This window comes from Balaenoptera musculus, chromosome 11 (assembly GCF_009873245.2).
Source record: "Balaenoptera musculus isolate JJ_BM4_2016_0621 chromosome 11, mBalMus1.pri.v3, whole genome shotgun sequence".
In the NCBI taxonomy this organism is placed as follows: Eukaryota; Metazoa; Chordata; class Mammalia; order Artiodactyla; family Balaenopteridae; genus Balaenoptera; species Balaenoptera musculus.
In genome coordinates this window covers 70,987,604-71,008,797 of record NC_045795.1, presented here as the reverse complement: position 1 = coordinate 71,008,797, position 21,194 = coordinate 70,987,604, and the positions used below count along the sequence as shown (strand labels likewise).

Here is a 21,194-nt window from a genome sequence, read left to right as displayed (position 1 = left end):
AAGTTTTGTCTTAAAGAAAAGACCCTTAAGCTTCATTTCTTGATTCTAGGAGACTGTGCAAAGCTGTAAAGATAGAGTGAAGGTGGCTGAAGGGCACAATTCAAATTCCTTTGAAGCTAAGAACATGCTGTCAGGCACATGGAAAATAAATTCCCAAAAAGAAGACCTTAGCTGGCACAGACTCCCTCCTGCCATGTAGAGTTCGGGTGTTGTGAGTAGTGTGTTGATCACGACCATCTTTGCTCTCCATTTTATTCCTGGAGAAATAGTCTTATGGCTAAGGTTGCGGTTTATCTCTTCTGGGCTCAGTAAGATGGGGCAGGACACTGATAGATCACACATAGCCAGAAGGCACTACAAATGTTAAGCTTATTATTCATCAATAGAGAGTCTCTTTTCCTAAACTCTCTCTAGCACCACTCAGTACCTCCCATATTGTGATTTATTTATATCATGGTTTTGGATATTGGGTGTTTCCTTCGGTCCAGATATAGACCATTCATCTTTGATAGGTAGAATGTGGGGCTAATGGGACCACAGTTTTTTCTCACATATACACTGAATCCTGGTCAGCCTGTGTGCAAATCTCTACAATTGAATATGTCACCCCTTCTAACCACTGCTGTAATCTAGAGTGCTCAGCATGTTCCACCAGTTTCCAAGGAACCCACTAAATGCCATCCTTTATGTATAAACTAAAAATCATATTTTTTCCACCAGATAAGAGGAAAGCCCGAAGAGAAATATTGATGTTACTCCAGGTTGGTAGATGAAGATAACTTTAAACAAAGATAAGCCACTTGAGAATCTGGGATGTTTAAGCTTTAGTGCAACTGGCATGAATTTTCACTTAGAAAAGGGGAGATCCCCAGGACATGAGTATCCCCTTCACCCACCCGCCCCAGACCTCTATGGCCATTATGTAAGAAGACGCACAGCTATCAGATGTCTGAAGAATCTGCAGTTCACACCCTCTGCAAGCACAGAATGCCCATCCTCTCTCATAGTGCAGTCTGGGTCATTCGGCCAACTGGGCTTCAAGCACTTGTCATCACTTCTTCCCTTGCTGGGACCTCCCAGCTTCATCCTCCTCTCTGGGACAGAAACTAGAAAGACTCCTCACCAACCTCCCCATCACCTTTGACCTTTAAAAACACAACTTTGGCACCCCTTTCTTGGAAGGGGTAAGAAAAGGAGATTCTACTCGGATAACTTTATCTCTAATATCATCATCCTTCCCCGATGTATTCTGCCTATGACTGATTTCTGTCTTTAAAATCATAAAATGTCAGGCACTTAGAGACAGTCTGTTCTTACCACTTTGTTTTATGAATGAAGAAACTGAGGCTGGAAGCCTGGGTGTGGGGAAGTGAGAGTTACTTGTCCTGATCCTCACAGGTAGAAGATGGAAGCAGAACCTGGCCTAAACCGAAGTGTCCTCTTTCCGTTGTTCCAAGTTGCCTTTGACTTTGTGTCCTCATAGTATTTACATATCTATTTATTTTGGCGTATTACAGTATTCTTGCATCCTTTTAAAAAAACTTTTGTTTTTTTCCCCTTTCATCCAAATTTTACTATCAGCTCATTACGCTGACAGTGTAATGAGCAAAATGTTCAACAAGAATTGCTATCAGATGCAGCAGCCCCCAGCTCACCCCTGTCCCATTCTTTTTCCTCAAGACCACACGTTTAAACTCTTTATGCCTGGTTATTTTGATATCTCTGAATAGCATGCTTGCATCATTACTTCCTGAATGTTGATGTAGCTTCTATCTGTCCAATTCTTGGTACGGAAGGTGAGGATTAAAGTCTTCCATCACCCCCACGCCCCACATCACCCATGTAAACTTTTTTTTGCACATGGTCTTTGGAATGTTAACATTTAAAAAATAAAGGTTATGTTTCCTCATTTTATTACCGACACTTGAAAAGCAGAAATTGTAATAATCTAAGTTTTGAGCTAAGGTAGAAATAGGAATTTTATTGTATGCTGTGTCTTTTTTTTTTTTTCTTTAGTATTTGGAAAGCAGTCTTTTTTTTTTTTAATTTTTTATTTATTACTTATTTATTATTTTTATTTTTGGCTGTGTTGAGTCTTTGTTTCTGTGTGAGGGCTTTCTCCAGTTGCGGCGAGTGGGGGCCACTCTTCATCGTGGTGCGCGGGCCTCTCACTGTCGTGGCCTCTCTTGTTGCGGAGCACAGGCTCCAGACGCTCAGGCTCAGTAGCTGTGGTTCACGGGCCCAGTTGCTCCGCGGCATGTGGGATCTTCCCAGACCAGGGCTCGAACCCGTGTCCCCTGCATTGGCAGGCAGATTCTCAACCACTGCGCCACCAGGGAAGCCCCTGGAAAGCAGTCTTTCATAAGCTGGAGAATGAGTGTCATTTCCACAGCATTTTCTTCTAGCAGCATTTACTTCCTCTTGGCAACACGTCTTTTTCTAATTTAGGAGTGTTTCTCAACGTGTCAGTCTTGTTCTCCCAGATATCCGTGGCGTGGCTCATTGTATTCTCTGAGGAGAACATGAGCATCCCTGGAGGATGCTGCATGAGACATGTTGTACCCTCCCTGGGCTCTCAAAGACACAGAGAATTAGTGTGCTTTGTTTCCCAACCTTTGGTTTTACAACATGAGACATACTACTATTTTATAATATCTTATTTCATATAAACCTTATATTTTAAAAAATGTATCACTGTTCGGGTACACATGCAACAGGACTTTAAGGTAGAGGTAGGCTTTAAAACACATGGAAGTGCCCATGAGCAGTGTTTGATCACACTGCTCAGAAGGTATATTGCTGCCCCACGCTCCTCCCAGGGCAGGACTGATGGTTACTGATGACCTCTCTGTAAAACTACAACCCTTTTTCTTTTTCCTGATTTCAGGTAGATGCACTGAGATTACGACTAGAAGAGAAAGAATCTTTTCTCAATAAAAAAACAAAACAGCTGCAGGACCTCACAGAAGAGAAGGGGACACTGGCTGGAGAGATTCGAGACATGAAGGATATGTTAGAAGTGAAGGAAAGGAAAATCAATGTTCTTCAGAAAAAGGTGAGTAGCTGACATAAGCCCTTCATGTTGAGAATTGATATCATCCATGTTTTGTCATTTCAGAGAAACTTTTGAGCACGTGGAAAAGAAGAAATTATTGTTGGAAGAATCTTAGATTAGGGAGTATAAACTTTAAATTTACTGGTATTTAACTTACTGATGGTTGTACTATGTCATTTTTAGCATGACCTGTTGAATTTTCTATTTGATTATCTGGAAAGTAAATAGTGATGATTTTTTTTTTTCATTTACCATCTTAAACATAGAGATAATTGTACAAATTTAGATATAAAACTAAAATTTATAGTTAATTTTTCCTTTTTCCTTACTGAGAATTGAGCAATGTGTTTTGTGGGCCTTAAAGGTATTTTAGATGCATTTTGTATTTACATAAACTTTAGTAGCTCTTATCCTGTCAAACCCATACAGATTTTAGTGCAAGAGGGGTAATGTTTACACCCATTACTTAATTGGAATCAGTGAGAGAATGTATAATAAGTTCTAATACAGTGACTTAACCCAGAAGATGCTTGACCTGGTTAGGGCTCTTCTTTCTTTCCTTCTTTCAGCAGTTCATTTTCTCCATTGTAGGGGAATGAGATTTGGGGACAGCACCCAGATTTTTTTTTTTTTTAAGAATTCTTATTTGCTACTGTGTACAATTTTGGTGGGACCATAGGGTCCCTTGCCTTCCCTAAGGAAAAGTGTAGGCAAAAAGAGAAACCAACACCTGCTCTTTTAATAAAAAGAAGCTGTTGGGAAACACAGGGGTCTCAGATTAACAAGCAGGCAGCATGGAAACTGGGCAGGAACCAGTGGGGGGAAGCACGAGCTGGCTGGCCAGGACACTGCCGTAGACAGGCATGTTGCCGGGCACCAGTGCTGCAGCTGCAGGCAAATGGAATCTAACCGGCCCTCCTCTTGGTGTCATTTGCCACCATCACCTCTCACCTTGTTTATATTGACAGCATCCTACCTGTTTTTCCTGCTTCAACTCTTACCTTTACTACAGGCTGTTCTTAACACAAGCTGGAGTAATTCTTTTAAAACATAATATAATTCTTATCACACTGACCAAACCTCTCCAGTCACAACCAGGTACCTAATTTGTGGGGCCCAGTGCAAAATGAAAATGTGGGACCCCTTGCTCAGACTTTATTGAGAATTTCAGGATGGTAAAGCAAAGCATTAAACCAAGCATGGGGCTCTTCTGAGTCTGGGGCCCTGTGACCCTACACAGGTTGCACGCCCATGAAGCCGTGTCCCCATCCTCAGTGGCTTCCATCCTCACAGGATATTGGTGGTCTGATAGATCATATTATTATTATTATTATTTTTTAATAAATTTATTTATTTATTTATTTATTTATTTATTTAATTTATTTTTGCTGTGTTGGGTCTTAGTTTCTGTGAGAGGGCTTTCTCTAGTTGTGGCAAGCGGGGGCCACTCCTCATCGCGGTGCGCGGGCCTCTCACTATCGCGGCCTCTCTCGTTGCGGAGCACAGGCTCCAGACGCGCAGGCTCAGCAGTTGTGGCCCACGGGCCCAGCCGCTCCGCGGCATGTGGGATCTTCCCAGACCAGGGCTTGAACCCGTATCCCCCGCACTGGCAGGCAGATTCTCAACCACTGCGCCACCAGGGAAGCCCAGATCATATTATTAATTCATTTCTGTTAAGATTTTACAGACAAGGCCCTGGTCACCATTACAGCTCCAGCTAATTGATACAGGTGATTAGAAGAGGGCTGGGAAGAGATGACTGAGGACCCTTTGAATCAAAGGACTGTCTAGGGCAGGTGGGACTAACAGAGAAATAGTTACAGTGGCAGTTCTTGGAGCATATACTAAGGATTCAAAAGAAGAATCACCACCAGCAAATGATACCAAAAGCTGGCATTTATTGAACTTAACTTATGTTGAACACTGTATGCTAGATACTCTGCTATGGTTATTACGTGCACTATTTACTTACTTTTGACCATATAACCCTGTGAGGCAAGCACAGTTATTAACCCCAGCGATGCTGAGGCTTATGGTAGGCTTACCCAAGGTCAAACAACCTAGATACAAGTTTATGTCTTTGGGAGTATAGAATAAAATGATTATTGCAAATTAAGAGAATAAGCCTCCTTTTCCTTTGGCCCTCAAGTTTATGATGACACCAGGTGCAAGAGCAAATCAAGTAAGAACATCACAGTTGCACAACCAGGAGTTGAGACTAAGCTCTCTCGTTCTTTCTTTTTTTTTTTAATTGAAGTATAGTTGATTTACGGTGGTGTGCCAATCTCTGCTGTACAGCATAGTTACTCAGTTATACACATAGAGACATTCTTTTTTTAAAATATTCTTTTCCATCATGGTTTATCCCAGGAGATTGTGCTATACAGTAGGACCTTTTTGTTTATCCAGTCTAAGCTCCTTCATTCTTGAGGAATAAATGGCAACAATTTTCTCAGTAAAGATTTTGGGACGGCACTTTCTTTTTATCTTTTTTCTTTTTTAAAAAAAATATTTATTTATTTATTTGGTTGCTCCAGGTCTTAGTTGCAGCAGGCAGGCTCCTTAGTTGTGGCTTCAGGGCTCCTTAATTGCGACACATGAGCTCCTTAGTTGTGGCATGCGAACTCTTAGTTGCAGCATGCATGTGGGATCTAGTTCCTTGACCAGGGATTAAACCCAGGCCCCCCTGCATTGGGAGAGCAGAGTCTTATCCACTGCGCCACCAGGGAAGTCCCTGGGAAGTCCTTTCAATGCAGAAGTGACAGTTGACCACTTTTGCTGGTGTGAGTATTTTGCAAAATTTTAAACTTTCCCTCACAGCCAGATTCAAAGGTTTGGGAATCAGTTTGGGAATTCTAGAACAAAGCCAGTTGTGTATTATGGCTCCTTTGAGCAACAGGATCACGATCCCACTTATTTAAGCCACGCTGATAATGGATTTGGGAATATTTCATGTATATTTGGAGAGGTTGTTTAGCTTCAAGTTTTTTTTTTTTCACTGAGTGTTTACCAATACATTTGGCGGAGGATATAAAACCACTGGCAACATAGTGATGGGGCAGGAGTGCTATTATACCTGCAGTGTGAAAGAGAAATAATTCCTAAAGAAGTGATGCACACAATTCAGAAACTACTACTTCAGAATGTGGAAATAATGCAGAAGCTGACGGGCTAATGAAACACTGTCTTTGGGACTGGGGACTCCTTAGAGTTTTGACCACATTCAGCATAATTGGCTGTTTTAGGGCAGGCCTGGACTGGGACAGCATAAGCTTTGGACTAGGGTGTGTTGGCATGGAAGAATAATAAACTCATGTCAATGTCAGAGGTGCAGTGTTACTTAATATTTCTTTCTTGTAGACTCTTTGGCAACCAGCACTGTGTTTTGATGCCAGCAGAACTGGGTATGCTGCTTCCCTAGCCATGTTTAACCTGGCCAAGCTAGGCTTGCACCTCATATCTGTCAGCTTTGCCTTCAGAGCCTTGGGTCTCAGAAGTCTTGTGTACTCCATAAGCCATGTGCACAGGTCACATGTCTGGGCAGCAGACACGGGCATAATGCTCTAAGCATTTTGTTACTTGAGGAAGGAAGTGAAATTGAATAAACAGAGAATCCCAGGTGGCATAATATCTCTGATCAAACTTGTGTAGGAGAACAAAAGTCATCGAGAATGGATTTGGTCCTACTACCATGTTTCTGGCTCTACTCCATAATTCCAAGAAATGGAATTCTTTTAGTAGGGGTCAAAAAGGTGCATGTATGAAGATTGTATAGTGGATTATCCCTGTGTGGCTATGATACTGAAGTCAGAGAAGCAGCACAGTTTTCATGCTACAGCCGTAGCATTCTGTTCCCATACCTGAATTCAAGCTTCCACTGATGAAGTGCTACCTGACTATTGAGTTTTTGTAGTAAATGTCATAAAACCTTGATGACATTGTACATTTGGAAAGTGTATAATGCCTGGGATTTTAGAACATGGTAGCATTATTTGAACCAGATCAAATTCAGACTGTTATGTAGCTCATAGATTCTTGCAGCATAAACTTACTACCCAAGAAATTTTTTTTAAAGCCATTAAATTGGACAAAAATTCGATCTCCATTTTCATTCTAGGTCTCAGTCCCACAAGCAATGTGAATTTATAGAGCAGAGGTACTTTATTTATTAGGGGTAGAAAAACAGATGGTGATTTCTCTGTACGCCAAGTTCACTAGCTGCCTACTGAGCTTCATAGATTGCCCCGTGGGTTGGAAAGGGCAGGGAGAGGGGAGTGTAGTTGGCTCCTGGGAATGGTATATATGGACCTGCCCCTTTAGCAGTTTTATTCTACCCATTTGGAGGTATGATGGTGAAAGTTCTGAATGACAATAGAGGAAAGAATGCTACAGGAGTGTGGTTATTAGCATACTGCATTGCTTCATGAAGTTTATATTAAAAAGTTAAATTTGAGAAGATGGCTAGGGAACGTAGAGATTTCCACGTGAGTGTAAAATTGACGTAAGGTATGGAGGGCTTTTTGACTCAACTGAGCTCTTTCTCAGTGTTAAACATCCAGTTGGACTTTTATATTTATTATTGGCAAACCTCCTAATTTTTTAAACATGTGAAAAATCATATTCATTTTGCATTTACTAGTATTTCCTACGTGTCAGTCAGTCACTACTGTAGGCCCTGGAGGTTTAAAGAGAAATAAGACATTCTCCAGTCCTCAAGAAGCTGACAGTCTGGTTGGGAAGGTAGACTTGTATAATGTGGCATGTTACCAGAAACAAACCACTTGATGGATGTAAAGAGCAGAAGCTAATTCTGGCTACCTTAAGCAAAAGGAAATTTACTGCAGGAATATCCAGAGCTCCAGTATCTGGCTGGTAGAACCAGATTAGGGATGATCAAGAACCAGGACAGCTCTAGGAGACCAAGAGAAAGCAGACAGTTCCCTGACCTTGTAACCCGGAGTGTCTGGTCAAGTGTCTTCTCTGCTGATGGCTGCCCTCACCCCTCTCCCGCTCCCCCGCCCCACACCCTTACATCATGCTGTTGGTCAAGATTCAGAGTCCTGGGACAGAGCTCCAGAGTTCACACAAATGCCTCTTATTAGCAGGATCTAACCAGACCCTACCTAAAAGGAATCTGGGAAATGTGGTTCCAAGCTTTACATCTGAGCTTTCCACTCAGTTCTTGTGTCACTTAGGGAAGTCTTTGCTGACACTGCAGGCTGGGAGAGGTTTTACACTCTTAGATAACCATTTCTTGGCTCACTTTGAAGTTATGCACCCCGTTAATGAATGTTGGCTTCCTTCCAGGGCTAAGCTCCTTGAGTGCCCCAGCCGTCATCATTATCAAGATACCTCCAGCTCCTTGCAAAATTCTTGGCAGGTGATGGTCCTCAGTCAGTATGCATTTGATGAATAAATTATGTCAGTAAATTCTGAATGAATGAGAACTTGGGAGAAGAGAAATCACTTTGAGATCCACTCCTGGCTCAAGAATATTGTTTGCTGTGAGAAGAGTCATTTGCCCCAGTGAAATGTCAGACCCACTTGTTGTTCCCAGAACAGTGTGTTCTGTGTAGGCTGCAAGATGGAACCATCCTATGAGTAATAAAGCACAGATAAGGAAATGATTATTGCTGCACCTGCATCTAACACCTCCAGCCTCTGTTCCATTACCCTGGGAAGGTAAAAATGGATGAAACCTTGAGTAAGGGAGCTTAGCCACTCTTCTTTAGTTTTCCCTTTTAATAAAAAGAAAATGTGGCATTTATAGAAAATACTGCTTTGTTCCCCAAAGAGAATGCTTCTTCCTCCAGTTCTCACTTCTAACTTACTGGATTGTTAGAGTCATGGCATTTTATGAGAGTGATACAATGAAATTGCTGATTATCCATGGTAATTTCCAATTATGACCATGCAAATGATAATTTTTATAACAAAAGGATAATCTACTATTGATTGAATCCTTACTATATACCAGACACTGTGCTAAGGGCTTTGCATTCTTAGGTCGAGTCCTTATAACAAACCTAACGGCATGTAGGTACAATCATAATCGCTATTTTTAAAATGGGAGACTGTGGTTTAGAGAGTGACTTGCCCAGAGTCCCATGGCAGGGAGGTGATAGAGCTATTCTTAACCACCACACTATTCTGGTGTTTTTCTATTTATGGTTCTGCTTCCCTCATGAGACAAGTGGGATCATTAACTTTTAGGGATTAGCTAAACTATAGTCTGAGCAATTTACCTGAGATCGATACACAAGGATGCCTGTTTTTAATACCAAACTGGCAGAGATGCAGCTACTAAATAATGTGATGAAAAATAGGAAAACAGTTAAATTAAAAAGTACGACATCAGATCTGGATTTTTAAAAGTTTATGTTAGTCTGTATTTAGAAAAAAGAAAGATTGTGATGACCTTCAGTTTATGTTTATATTTTCCTCCATGAGATTCTTCACGTACCATTCTAAGCCATTGGACTGTTTTGCAGCTTCCTTTTCAAAGGATTGCACCATTTTTGCTCTCTTAGTAGTTTCACTTTGTTTTGGTTGTTGGCTTTAAGGACTGAGACCTCAAAAGATGATTTGAGACGTCTGAGCATCTTTCCTGGACTAGTGGCAGATGAACTCGTGATTCAGTAGACTCCTCCCTTAGTCCGAGAGGAAGTGCTCTGGGAAGCCATTCCATTTTGCAGGGAGCTGTTCACCCAAGGTCAGACCTCCGTGTAGTCAAGCTCACTCTACATCTGAAGCCAAGAACTGGGCTGGCACTCAGGGGTGGAGCCACAACCGAGGTGGCTGTGAGTCTCAGGCAGTGGTTCTCAACTGGGGTACACTTTACAAGCCCCAACCTCCCGAGGAACAGTTGGCAATGTCTGGAGGTAGTTTTGGTTGCCACAGCTGGAGGACTGCTGCAGGCGTCTGGTGGGTAGAGTACAGGGGTGCTGCTAAACATCCTCCAATGCACAAGAGACAGCCCCTTGGCCTCTGCCGAAACAAATTACTATCCAGACCTAACCCTGGTCTATTGGGGTCCTTTTCTTCCTGTGTATGGACCACCCTTCTCATCTTGGATCTCTCTGCTCCCTGCCTTGAGATAGTATTCCTTAAAGTGATTTTTACTTAGTATAACAGACATTTCTCTGTAACGTTTTTAGCTACACCTTTTTTCTGGCATGATTATAGGCAGTTTACAGAGGTAAACGTCTTGGGTGGGTGGGTGGGTGTGTGTATGATTGAACTATTAATATTACTTTCTCTTTTATAATTTTCACATATATTAAGTAATCTATAAAGAGTATGTATATAGCACTCGTGAAGTATTAAAATTTTTAGAATTATTAAAACTGATCTGACCATACTGATCAAATCAACTAACTTGGAGAGAGGTGGTGGTCAAACTTCAGTATAGGGAATATATGATAGAAATAAAACATCTGATTTAGACAGAATAGAGATGAGTCACCTATCAGTTATCACCCAGTTTAAATTTTTTAGCTAAATGCCAGCATTTCAGTCATCTGGAAAATACCTTTAAGACTAATTTTTTTTTTCTGACAAAAAATGCACTTTATTTTAGCAGCCATTTGGGCTGAAAATACGATTTCTATAGTCACATTTAATGCATTTTTCATATATTTTGTCTAGTCATTTGGGATAAGGTACCATCATTTGTTCATGTTGACTGATCGTAGGTTAACCTAAGTTGCTTAAATATTTGCAACTAAAAAATGTATTGTCTAGGTTAGTGTTTGTGATTTGCCCGTTTTCTTTTGAAACTGCCTTCTTCAGTAGAAAATATTGGAAAAAGCTAACTTATTATATTATAGTATAATAAATTCTCTGTGTGTAGTCTATGTTTGTAAGGTAGCAGTATGTCATTGGGTCTAAGCAAAAGCATCTTTACTCTGGCATCATTTAATACATTGTGTCTTTATTATGGCATGTGGTTGATGTCAAGGGTCCTAGGGCAAATTAAATTCCACAGGACAAACAATCAAGCATTCATGGATGCTACTCTTATCTGGAATTATTTGCCCAATGTTAGCAATGGCCTAGGGAAGAAACAGCTTGATTTTAACCAGTTGATCCTACTGATCATTTTGCCCCAATGAAGTGATATTTCAAAGGTCACTTTGTGTCTCTTGAGTAGAGATTGTGGCTTCCTTGGTAAGCCTTAGCTTCTTTGATAAGCAATGAATTCACCAGCCTCCTCCATTGTGCAATTGCTTTTTTCCTAAGGGATTTGAGGTTGCCTTTCTCTTAGAGATGACACTGATGAAATGACATTTTATTATCAAAAGAACCAAAGCTAAAAAATTTACCTTCTGATGGAGCAATTAAAGAGATTTAGGAAGCCTGCTCATTTATTCATGCATTCAGTCAGCATCTATAGGCACTGTACTCAATTAGCTGCATCTTTCTACCCCCTCACTCTATTGAACCCAACTGAATATTATTTGACTTTAAAAGACATGTTAAAATGGTTATGCTGATAAAGCATGGGCAGTCCGGAAGACAGAAAGATATGAGAGAACATAAATCTGGAAGAGACTTGATGAACCCTCCTAGTCCAACCTTTTTATTTTCCCACTCGGGACACAGAGGTTCTCAGAGATGAAGTGACTTGTTTAGGGTCAAAGAACTAATTAGTGACAGAGCCTGGGCTCTGATACACTTTTCCTTTTTCTTCTCTCCATTCCCCTGTAATAGCTGAGGCCTGGGGCATCATTGCCCTATTCTGGCCAGTTTGCCTTCCCTTCCTTCCTACCATTCAGTCATCCAGCAATACGTATTCAGCATCTGTAATGGTCTGGATGCTCTGCAGGCACTGGGGGACACAGAGGCTATTGGAGAAGGTATAGTTTCTGTCCTTTGGGAGCTCACACTCATGGAAAAGACCACTGAACAGGCAATTGCAGGGCAAAGTGTGATATGTGCTATGCCAACCAGGTACATGGTGCATGTAGGAGGGCCACCTCACCTATTGTGGGGAATAGGATGGTCAAGGAGGACTTCTGGAAAAGTTGATGACTAAACCGGGATCTGAGGGAGTAGGAAGTGTTGTCCAGTCAAAGTGGCAAAAATAGTATTTGCAAAGGTTTGGCTGGAAGAGGCAGCACAGTGCATTTGGTGGAATTAGAAGTAATTTAATATAGATGGACCACACTCCCCTGCCCCATTTAGGAAACAAATTTCAGAGAAGTTTTTCTATTCTTTACGTCTTCTAGAAATCAAATATATTTTATAATTAGCTTTGAGAGTCATTTTGACTTCCATATTATGAATGTTCTCTTCCAATCCCTTATGACTTGCTAGTGGCAATAGTGATTATCTGTGTTATTTCAAAATGCAGTTCAGGGCCAGATCGTACTGAGAACTGATTCTTATTCAATGAGAGAGCTGATCCTGAGCCAGGGGAGGCAAATTCTCTTTTAAATAAATATTTGCTTCTGGGTTAAGACCTTATATTCTGTACTCAATTTCAGCATGATGGATTTTTTAAAAGTTTGTTTGTAATTACCTGCAAAACCCCTGAAGATTTAAAATAAAAATGCCCAGAGTGCCCTGACTGTGGCTGCTACCCTAATGGGTACAGGCATCTTGACACATTTGTCAGTCTCAGCTGCCAGCTGTTGTTGTTTTGTGGTATGGAATTAGAGGTGTTTGAGCTTTTACAGATTTCAGTCTGGAGATGGTTCCATTTTTCCTCCCACATACTCCCCAAGCCATTTAATTTAAATCAACCTTAGGTATGTGGGAAGGAACATTTTCTGTCTGTCTTTTTTACTTATCCTGTGTTTGACAATGGATTCTACCTTGCTGTGAAGAGTTTACACATATCTATATTAGCATTTATCATGTTATATTGTACAGAGAAGTCCATAATTCAAAACTTTTATAATATGTGTCTTAAGTTTCCCATAAGGCTAAATGTAAATTAGAAGTGATGCATTCTTGGGGCACATAACTCCACAGTTATTGTGGGAAAGGGGCACCTTAATATTGTTCTGATATTGCAGTCTTGTTGCCATTTTTTCCCCCTTTATCCTTACTTGATTATACTATACCTTTTGCAAACTAAAAGATATAGCTGCTTTAAACAGACTGTTTTCCCAGAAGTTGAATTCTAAACTAATGGCACAGGGTATATGGCAGTTTGGGGTCTTCAGCATAGCATTATATCACACTTACATCCTTTTAAGATTGCTGGTTTATGAGAACCAGCAATAGCAGCGACATGGGGACTTCCCTGGTGGCGCAGTGGTTAAGAATCCACTTGCCAATGCAGGGGACACGGGTTTGAGCCCTGGTCTGGGAAGATCCCACATGCCGCGGAGCAACTAAGCCCTCGTGCACCACAACTACTGAGCCTGCTCTCTGGAGCTCTCAAGCCACAGCTACTAAGCCTGCGCACCACAACTACTGAGCCCACACGCCACAACTACTGAAGCCTGTGTGCCTAGAGCTCGTGATCCGCAACAAGAGAAGCCACTGCTGTGAGAAGCCCACACACCGCAACGAAGAGTAGCCCCTGCTCGCTGCAACTAGAGAAAGTCCGCACGCAGCGACGAAGACCCAAGGCAGCCAAAAATAAATAAATTAATTAATTAAAAAAAAATCTGATCAATTTATCTAAAAAAAAGAAAAAAATAGCACCAACATGTACTCGGCCCTTGGATAATATAATTAGTTTATAAAAGTAATTTATAATTTTAACAAAAGTGCTATGGTAGGTAGAATTCTAAGATGGCCCCCAAGATTTCCCACCTCTCCAGTATATATTCCTTGAATAATGCCCAGGACTGTGAATGTGATGGATTTAACATAGATTATGTTATATGGCACAGATGACTTTAAGAAAGAGATTATCTGGGTAAGCTTGACCTAATCATATGAGCCCTTTAAACCTGGATTCTAAGGTCAGAGTCAGGGAAGTCACAGATTCAAAATAGGAGAGAGATTCGCTGCATGAGAAGTTCTCCACTGTTGATTTGAAGATGGAGGGGACCACATGGCATGGAATGCGACAACCCCTGGAGCTGAAAGTGACTCCCAGTGACAACAGCCAGGAAGCAAGTACCTCAGTCCTATGACCACAGGAAATTGAATTTTACCAATAACAAGAGTAAGATTGGAAGTGTTTTTCTTCCCTCTAGAGCCTCCAGACAAATATTCATTCTGACCAACACCCCGATTTCATCCTCAGGATACCCTGAATAGGGACCCCAGCCACACTGTGCTGGAAATCTGACCTACAGAATTGTGAGCTGATAGATGGATGTAATTTTAAGCCACTGGATTAGTGGTATTTTGTTGCACAGCAATAGAAAACTGATACAAGTGCATATTAATATAACTGTTCAGTAGTAATAAACCTCTCACAGAAATCCAGAGGCAAGTGGAGAGTAGTGGAGTTCACAGGATACTTACAAGGGGTGTTGGCTCACTAAAGCGGTATCGCTTGTAACTGTAATGAAAGCAGTTTCCTGTGCCTTTGCTCAGTTTAGAAACCATGGAAGTTTTGATGAATTTTTATAATTTGAGGGGGATTTGCATGATTTCAAAATGTATGCATAGCAATGAACCTTTATTACACTTCTCAGGTTGTATTACTTCAGGTTGCATAACTGAGATTTCTTACAGTATGATATTATGTGTTTGTTTCCCCATTAAATCCTGAGCTCAGCCGAGGAAGCCACTGGGTCTTACTCATCTTCTTATCCCTAGTAACAAGCACAGTGCTTGGCACCTTGTCGGTGCTTAATAAGTGTTAGTTGGAAAGTTGAAATGTAATGGCATGAATAAACAAATCTCTCCAAAGTTCTGGTGAGATTCAGGATGAGTAAACAAATAGGAATGGCTGTGTTCCAATAAAACATTATTTACAAAACAGGCAGTGGATCAGATTTGGCCCATGGGCTATAGTTTGCTAAGCTCTGGGGTAGATCACAAGTTATTATAGCCTAAAGGCAATTCTAACATATAACAACCTTCATGGCAAGTTTGAGAATTTTAAAAAATATACTCCAAATATTTAATAGAGCTGAACAAGGTATACTTCTTTTGGGGGCTTTATTTACTATTTGCCTCAGACATTCCTGTTGGTGCAATGGAAAGTAAGTCACTTGCTTCCAAGGATGAGTTCTTCCCAAGTTTCTGTTGCATTCTGTAGCTTTTTTGTGAGTAAAGTCCGAATGAAGCAAAGCTAAGCAAATAGGATGCTCGAATGAATAGCACTGATTGACTTGGGGTGGGAATATTTCTTTAGTATTGAAATATGAAGTTAAATTCTTTAGGTTGCATGTGGCACTTTGACTTATAAAAGGCTATAAAGGGTAGCACATACATACACTGAGGCTTTCTCCAATTTATGAATGTTTGTGAACTTGTGAACCAGCTGGAGGCATAGACAAGGGCGGTCAGATGGGAAGGTAGGAGTAGAGGCAAAGATTCTTTGCTGCCGTTCTGTGTTACCAACACTTTTCATTAGAGCTTGCAGGGGAGGGGTCTTTGAAAAGAAATAGAGGCAGGTATAAAGTGTCAGGTAGCTGGGGGAAAGACAAATATGGGGGTAGTAGACCAAAGCTGCTTCATCTACTGATTCTTCACCTAGGAATTCATTCTAAGAAAAAATTAAGGAAGTAGGCATAGATTTAGTCACAGCCTTGTTCATAGCATGGTTCTTTAATTTAAAAAAAATTTTACCTGAAGAGTGAAAATATTATAAAGTGGAGGAGTAAATAAATAAATGATGGTATATTTCTACATAGAAATTCAGCCCATAGAAATGACATTATAGAAGAATATTTAATGACATGGAAAGATTCACATTATTTTGCTAAGTGAAATAAACTGTCTACAATACATATGTACGGAAAATGAGAATGCCTGTTTTCTCACACCCTCACCACCATGTGACCCTATTTTTGTTTTTAAAATTTTTTTACACACATATACATATATGCACGCATCAGCAAAATTAATTTTTTAAGAGCATGGACTGTGTCAAGCCTGGCTTTGAATCTCACCTTAAGGACATTTTAACCTTAGGCAAGTTACTTACAATTTCTCTGCCTCATTTTCCCTATCTTTAGAATGAGGATGAGCTGACTTTCCGTCTCAGTTCTTCTCAACATAGTAGTAGGTGTTCAAAGGAGTACTGTTGAATGCACAAGGTGCCCATTACTGCTGCTGCACAGGTAATTATTATTTTATATTAAAAATCAGAATTTAAATGTTGGATCCATCAACTCTTTCAAAGAGCTTGGAAAGAAAACTGAATTACTTTGTAAGGATTACTTAAAATTGATTTTTAAATTTACATACAGTAAAATTCACTCTTTGTGTTACAGTTCTGTGGATTTTGACAAAAGCATAGAGTTGTATAACTACCTTCACACTCATGATACAGGACACTTGTGTCACCTCAAAACCTCCCTTGTGCTGCCCTCTCTGTAGTCAGCCCTTCTTCTCAGCACCCAATCCCTGGCAACCACCAGTTTGTTCCCCATGCTGATAGTTTTGCCTTTTCCAGAATGTCACAGAAATAGAAGTATACAGCATATAGCCTTTTGCATCTGACTTCTTTCACGTGGCATAACGCATTTGAAATTCATCCATGCTATAGCCTTTATCAATAGTTCATTCTAAAGATAAAACTTCTAAAGATAATGCCTATTATTTATGAAACATCTGTATCATAGCCACACAAGTGTTTTTCTTTGTCCCTGAGGTTGCCCTGAAGCCAGAGTTGTGACAGTATAGAATGTTAGCACTGAAGAAGACTTGAGAAGCAGCCTGGTCTGATTCAGCCTGTTGAGGAGGTGAGGGTTCTAAGAGCCAGAAGTCAGATACATAACCTCAGGTGAGCTCAAGTCAGAGTTAAGACCAGAATTCAGAGCTTTGATGCTAAACTAGCAAAATTATATTGGAGGTCAGATAGGGGAAACCATTTTAGTGATGAACTAGTGGAAAGGTCCCTGAAGGGCAGTGAGATGGCGGGGGGGCGGTGGTGGTGGTGCATGCGTGCGTGCATCTGATGTGATGTATTGCGTTGAAATGATGACCTTAAATTGCTTTTAGAAAGAGAACAAACCAGCACTTTTTTGTGTTTAGGTTGAGAAGAAAGGACCTTCTATCATTATTATTTTTTTAAATGAAGTATAGTTGATGAATAGTATTATTTAAGGTATAGGTGTACAATATTGTGATTCACAATTTTTAAATGTTATACTCCATTTATAGCTATTATTAAAAATTGGCTGTATTCCCTGTGTTGTACAATATATCTTTTTAGTTTATTTTATACATAATAGTTTGTAACTCTTAATCCCCTACCTTCGGATTGCCCCTCCCCGTTCCCTCTTCCCACTGGTAACCACTAGTTTTGTGCTTTATATCTGTGAGTCTGTTTCTTTTTTGTTATATTCACTAGCTTGTCTTATTTTTTAGATTCCACATATAAAGGATCTCGTACAGCATTTGTCTTTTTCTGAGTTACTTCACTTAGCACAATACCCTCCAAGTCCATCCATGTTGTTGCAAATGGCAAGGGGTGAGTTTGTGTAATCTACCTCAACTTTCTATCATTCATAGTAAGCACTGGTTTGGAGAATGGCCAGCAGGTATCACAGTTGTTTCTTTCACCCCAGGGGTGTGTAATATATATGGTAATTGGCAGGTTAGCAGACATTTGGTCTGTCCAAAATGTCCAGTAGACATTTAGTGCACGCCAAAAGGTCCTTGATATTTGGTCCTGTCCAAAACCATTTGGCATGGACCTAATATGCTCATGGACATTTTGGGTAGGACCAAATTTTAAGGACCTTTTGGCATGGTCCAAATGTCTTTATGGATATTTTGGACAGGACCAAATATGACCAAATATCAAGGACATTTTGGCATGGACCAAATGTTTTTATGGATATTTTCTATAGGACCAAATACGACCAAATATCAAGGATGTTTTGGCATGGACCAAATGTCTTATGGACATTTTGGACAGGACCAGATGTCCTGCAAGTATTGGCTAAGTCTTTTAAACATGTAAGCTTGGTTTGATGAGCGCCAGATCCCCACAGAAAGCTCACACCAGATCCTGAAGTGTGCAGAGGTGTGTAGTTTGCTTTGAAGCCTAAATTGGAATGAGTCCTTTTATTGTCTATTATTTATCCTGTTTATGTTTTATTTCTAAAGGCATAGTACTACTTTATCTAAAAATAACTAGATAACATATAAGTACCATATTATATCTCTGTCTTTAAGAAATAAAAATAGATTTTTATTAAAAATTGAATTAGGTTTTTAAAAATGGTATCTCCTGAGGGGAGGAACCAATATGGCAGAGTAGAAGGATGTGTTCTCACTCCCTCTTGTGAGAACACCAGAATCACAACTAGCTGTTGGACAGTCATCAACAGGAAGACACTGGAACTCACCAAAACAGATACCCCACATCCAAAGACAAAGGAGAAGCCACAATGAGACGGTAGGAGGGGTGCAATCACAGTAAAATCAAATCCCATAACTGCTGGGTGAGTGACTCACAGACTGGAGAACACTTATACCACAGAAGTCCACCCACTGGAGTGAAGGTTCTGAGTCCCACGTCAGGCTTCCCAACCTGGGGGTCCGGCAACAGGAGGAGGAATTCCTAGAGAATCAGACTTTGAAGGCTAGTGGGATTTGACTTCAGGACTTCGACAGGACTGGGGGAAACAGGGATTCCACTCTTGGAGGGCACACACAAAGTGGTGTGTGCATCGGGACCCAGGGGAAGGAGCAGTGATCCCAGGAGAGGCTGAACCAGACCTACCTGCTAGTGTTGGAGGGTCTCCTGCAGAGGCGGGGGATGTCTGTGGCTCACTGTGGGGACAAGGACACTGGCAGCAGAAGTTCTGGGAAGTAATCCTTGGCATGAGCCCTCCCAGAGTCTGTCATTAGCCCCACCAAAGAGCCCAGGTAGGCTCCAGTGTTGGGTTGCCTCAGGCCAAACAACCAACAGGGAGGGAACCCAGCCCCACCCATCAACAGTCAAGCAGATTAAAGTTTTACTGAGCTCTGCCCACCAGAGCAACAGCCAGCTCTACCCACCACCAGTCCCTCCCATCAGGAAACTTACACAAGCCTCTTAGATAGCCTCATCCACCAGAGGGCAGACAGCAGAAGCAAGAAGAACTACAATCCTGCAGCCTGTGGAACAAAAGTCACATTCACAGAAAGACAAGATGAAAAGGCAGAGGGCTATATACCAGATGAAGGAACAAGATAAAACCCCAGAAAAACAACTAAATGAAGTGGAGATAGGCAACCTTCCAGAAAAAGAATTCAGAATAATGATAGTGAAGATGATCCAGGACCTTGGAAAAAGAATGTAGGCAAAGATTGAGAAGATGCAAGAAATGTTTAACAAAGACCTAGGAGAATTAAAGAACAAACAAAGATGAACAATACAATAAGTGAAATGAAAACTACACTAGAAGGAATCAATAGCACAATAACTGAGGCAGAAGAACAGATAAGTGACCTGGAAGACAGAATGGTGGAATTCACTGCTGTGGAACAGAATAAAGAAAAAAGAATGAAAAGAAATGAAGACAGCCTAAGAGACCTCTGGGACAACATTAAATGCAACAACATTCTCATTATAGGGGTCCCAGAAGGAGAAGAGAGAGAGAAAGGACCCAAGAAAATATTTGAAGAGATTATAGGTGAAAACTTCCCTAACATGGGAAAAGAAATAGCCACCCAAGTCCAGGAAGTGCAGCGAGTCCCATCCAGGATAAACCCAAGGAGAAACACGCTGAGACACATACTAATCAAATTGGCAAAAATTAAAGACAAAGAAAAATTATTGAAAGCAGCAAGGGAAGAACAACAAATAACACACTAGGGAACTCGCATAAGGTTATCAGCTGATTTCTCAGCAGAAACTCTACAAGCCAGAAGGGAGTGGCATGATATACTTAAAGTGATGAAGGGGAAGAACCTACAACCAAGATTACTCTACCCGGCAAGGATCTCATTCAGATTCGATGGAGAAATCAAAAGCTTTACAGACAAGCAAAAGCTAAGAGAATTCAGCACCACCAAACCAGCTCTACAACAAATGCTAAAGGAACTTCTCTAAATGGAAACACAAGAGAAGAAAATGATCTACAAAAACAAACCCAAAAGAATTAAGAAAATGGTCATAGGAACATACATATCGATAATTACCTTAAACGTGAATGGATTAAATGCTCCAACCAAAAGATGCAGGCTTGCTGAATGGATACAAAAACAAGACCCATATATATGCTGTCTCCAAGAAACCCACTTCAGACCTAGGAACACATATAGACTGAAAGTGAGGGGATGGAAAAAGATATTCCATGCAAATGGAAATCAAAAGAAAGCTGGAGTAGCAGTACTCATATCAGATAAAATAGACTTTAAAATAAAGACTGTTACAAGAGACAAGGAAGGACACTACATAATGATCAAGGGATCAATCCAAGAAGAAGATATAACAATTATGAATATATATGCACCCAACATAGGAGCACCTCAATACATAAGACAACTGCTAACAGCTATAAAAGAGGAAATCGACAGTAACACAATAATAGTGGGGGACTTTAACACCTCACTTACACCAATGGACAGATCATCCAAAATGAAAATAAATAAGGAAACAGAAGCTTTAAATGACACAATAGACCAGATAGATTTAATTGATATTTATAGGACATTCCATCCAAAAACAGCAGGTTACACTTTCTTCTCAAGTGTGCACAGAACATTCTCCCGGATAGATAACATCTTGGGTCACAAATCAAGCCTCAGTAAATTTAAGAAAATTGAAATCATATCAAGTATCTTTTCTGACCAGAATGCTATGAGATTAGAAATGAATTACAGGGGGAAAAAATGTAGAAAACACAAACACAGGGAGGCTAAACAATACGTTACTAAATAACCAAGAGATCACTGAAGAAATCAAAGAGGAAATCAAAAAATACCTAGAGACAAATGACAATGAAAACACGATGATCCAAAACCTCTGGGATGCAGCAAAAGCAGTTCTAAGAGGGAAGTTTATAGCTATACAAGCCTACCTCAAGAAACACGAAAAATCTCAAATAAACAATCTAAC

At 40.5% G+C, this 21,194-nt stretch overlaps 1 protein-coding gene across 4 annotated transcripts in view; it reads left to right on the top strand.

Annotated features, from left to right (window-relative positions):
* Nucleotides 1–21,194, top strand: part of ERC2 (ELKS/RAB6-interacting/CAST family member 2) — a 962,898-nt gene that overhangs the window by 371,183 nt on the left and 570,521 nt on the right. For all 4 annotated transcript variants that reach the window (XM_036870128.1, XM_036870127.1, XM_036870130.1 and 1 more), the window contains exon 7: nucleotides 2,888–3,055. In XM_036870128.1, coding sequence (XP_036726023.1) covers nucleotides 2,888–3,055 — 168 coding nt within the window. The remainder of the gene's footprint in view (nucleotides 1–2,887; nucleotides 3,056–21,194) is intronic.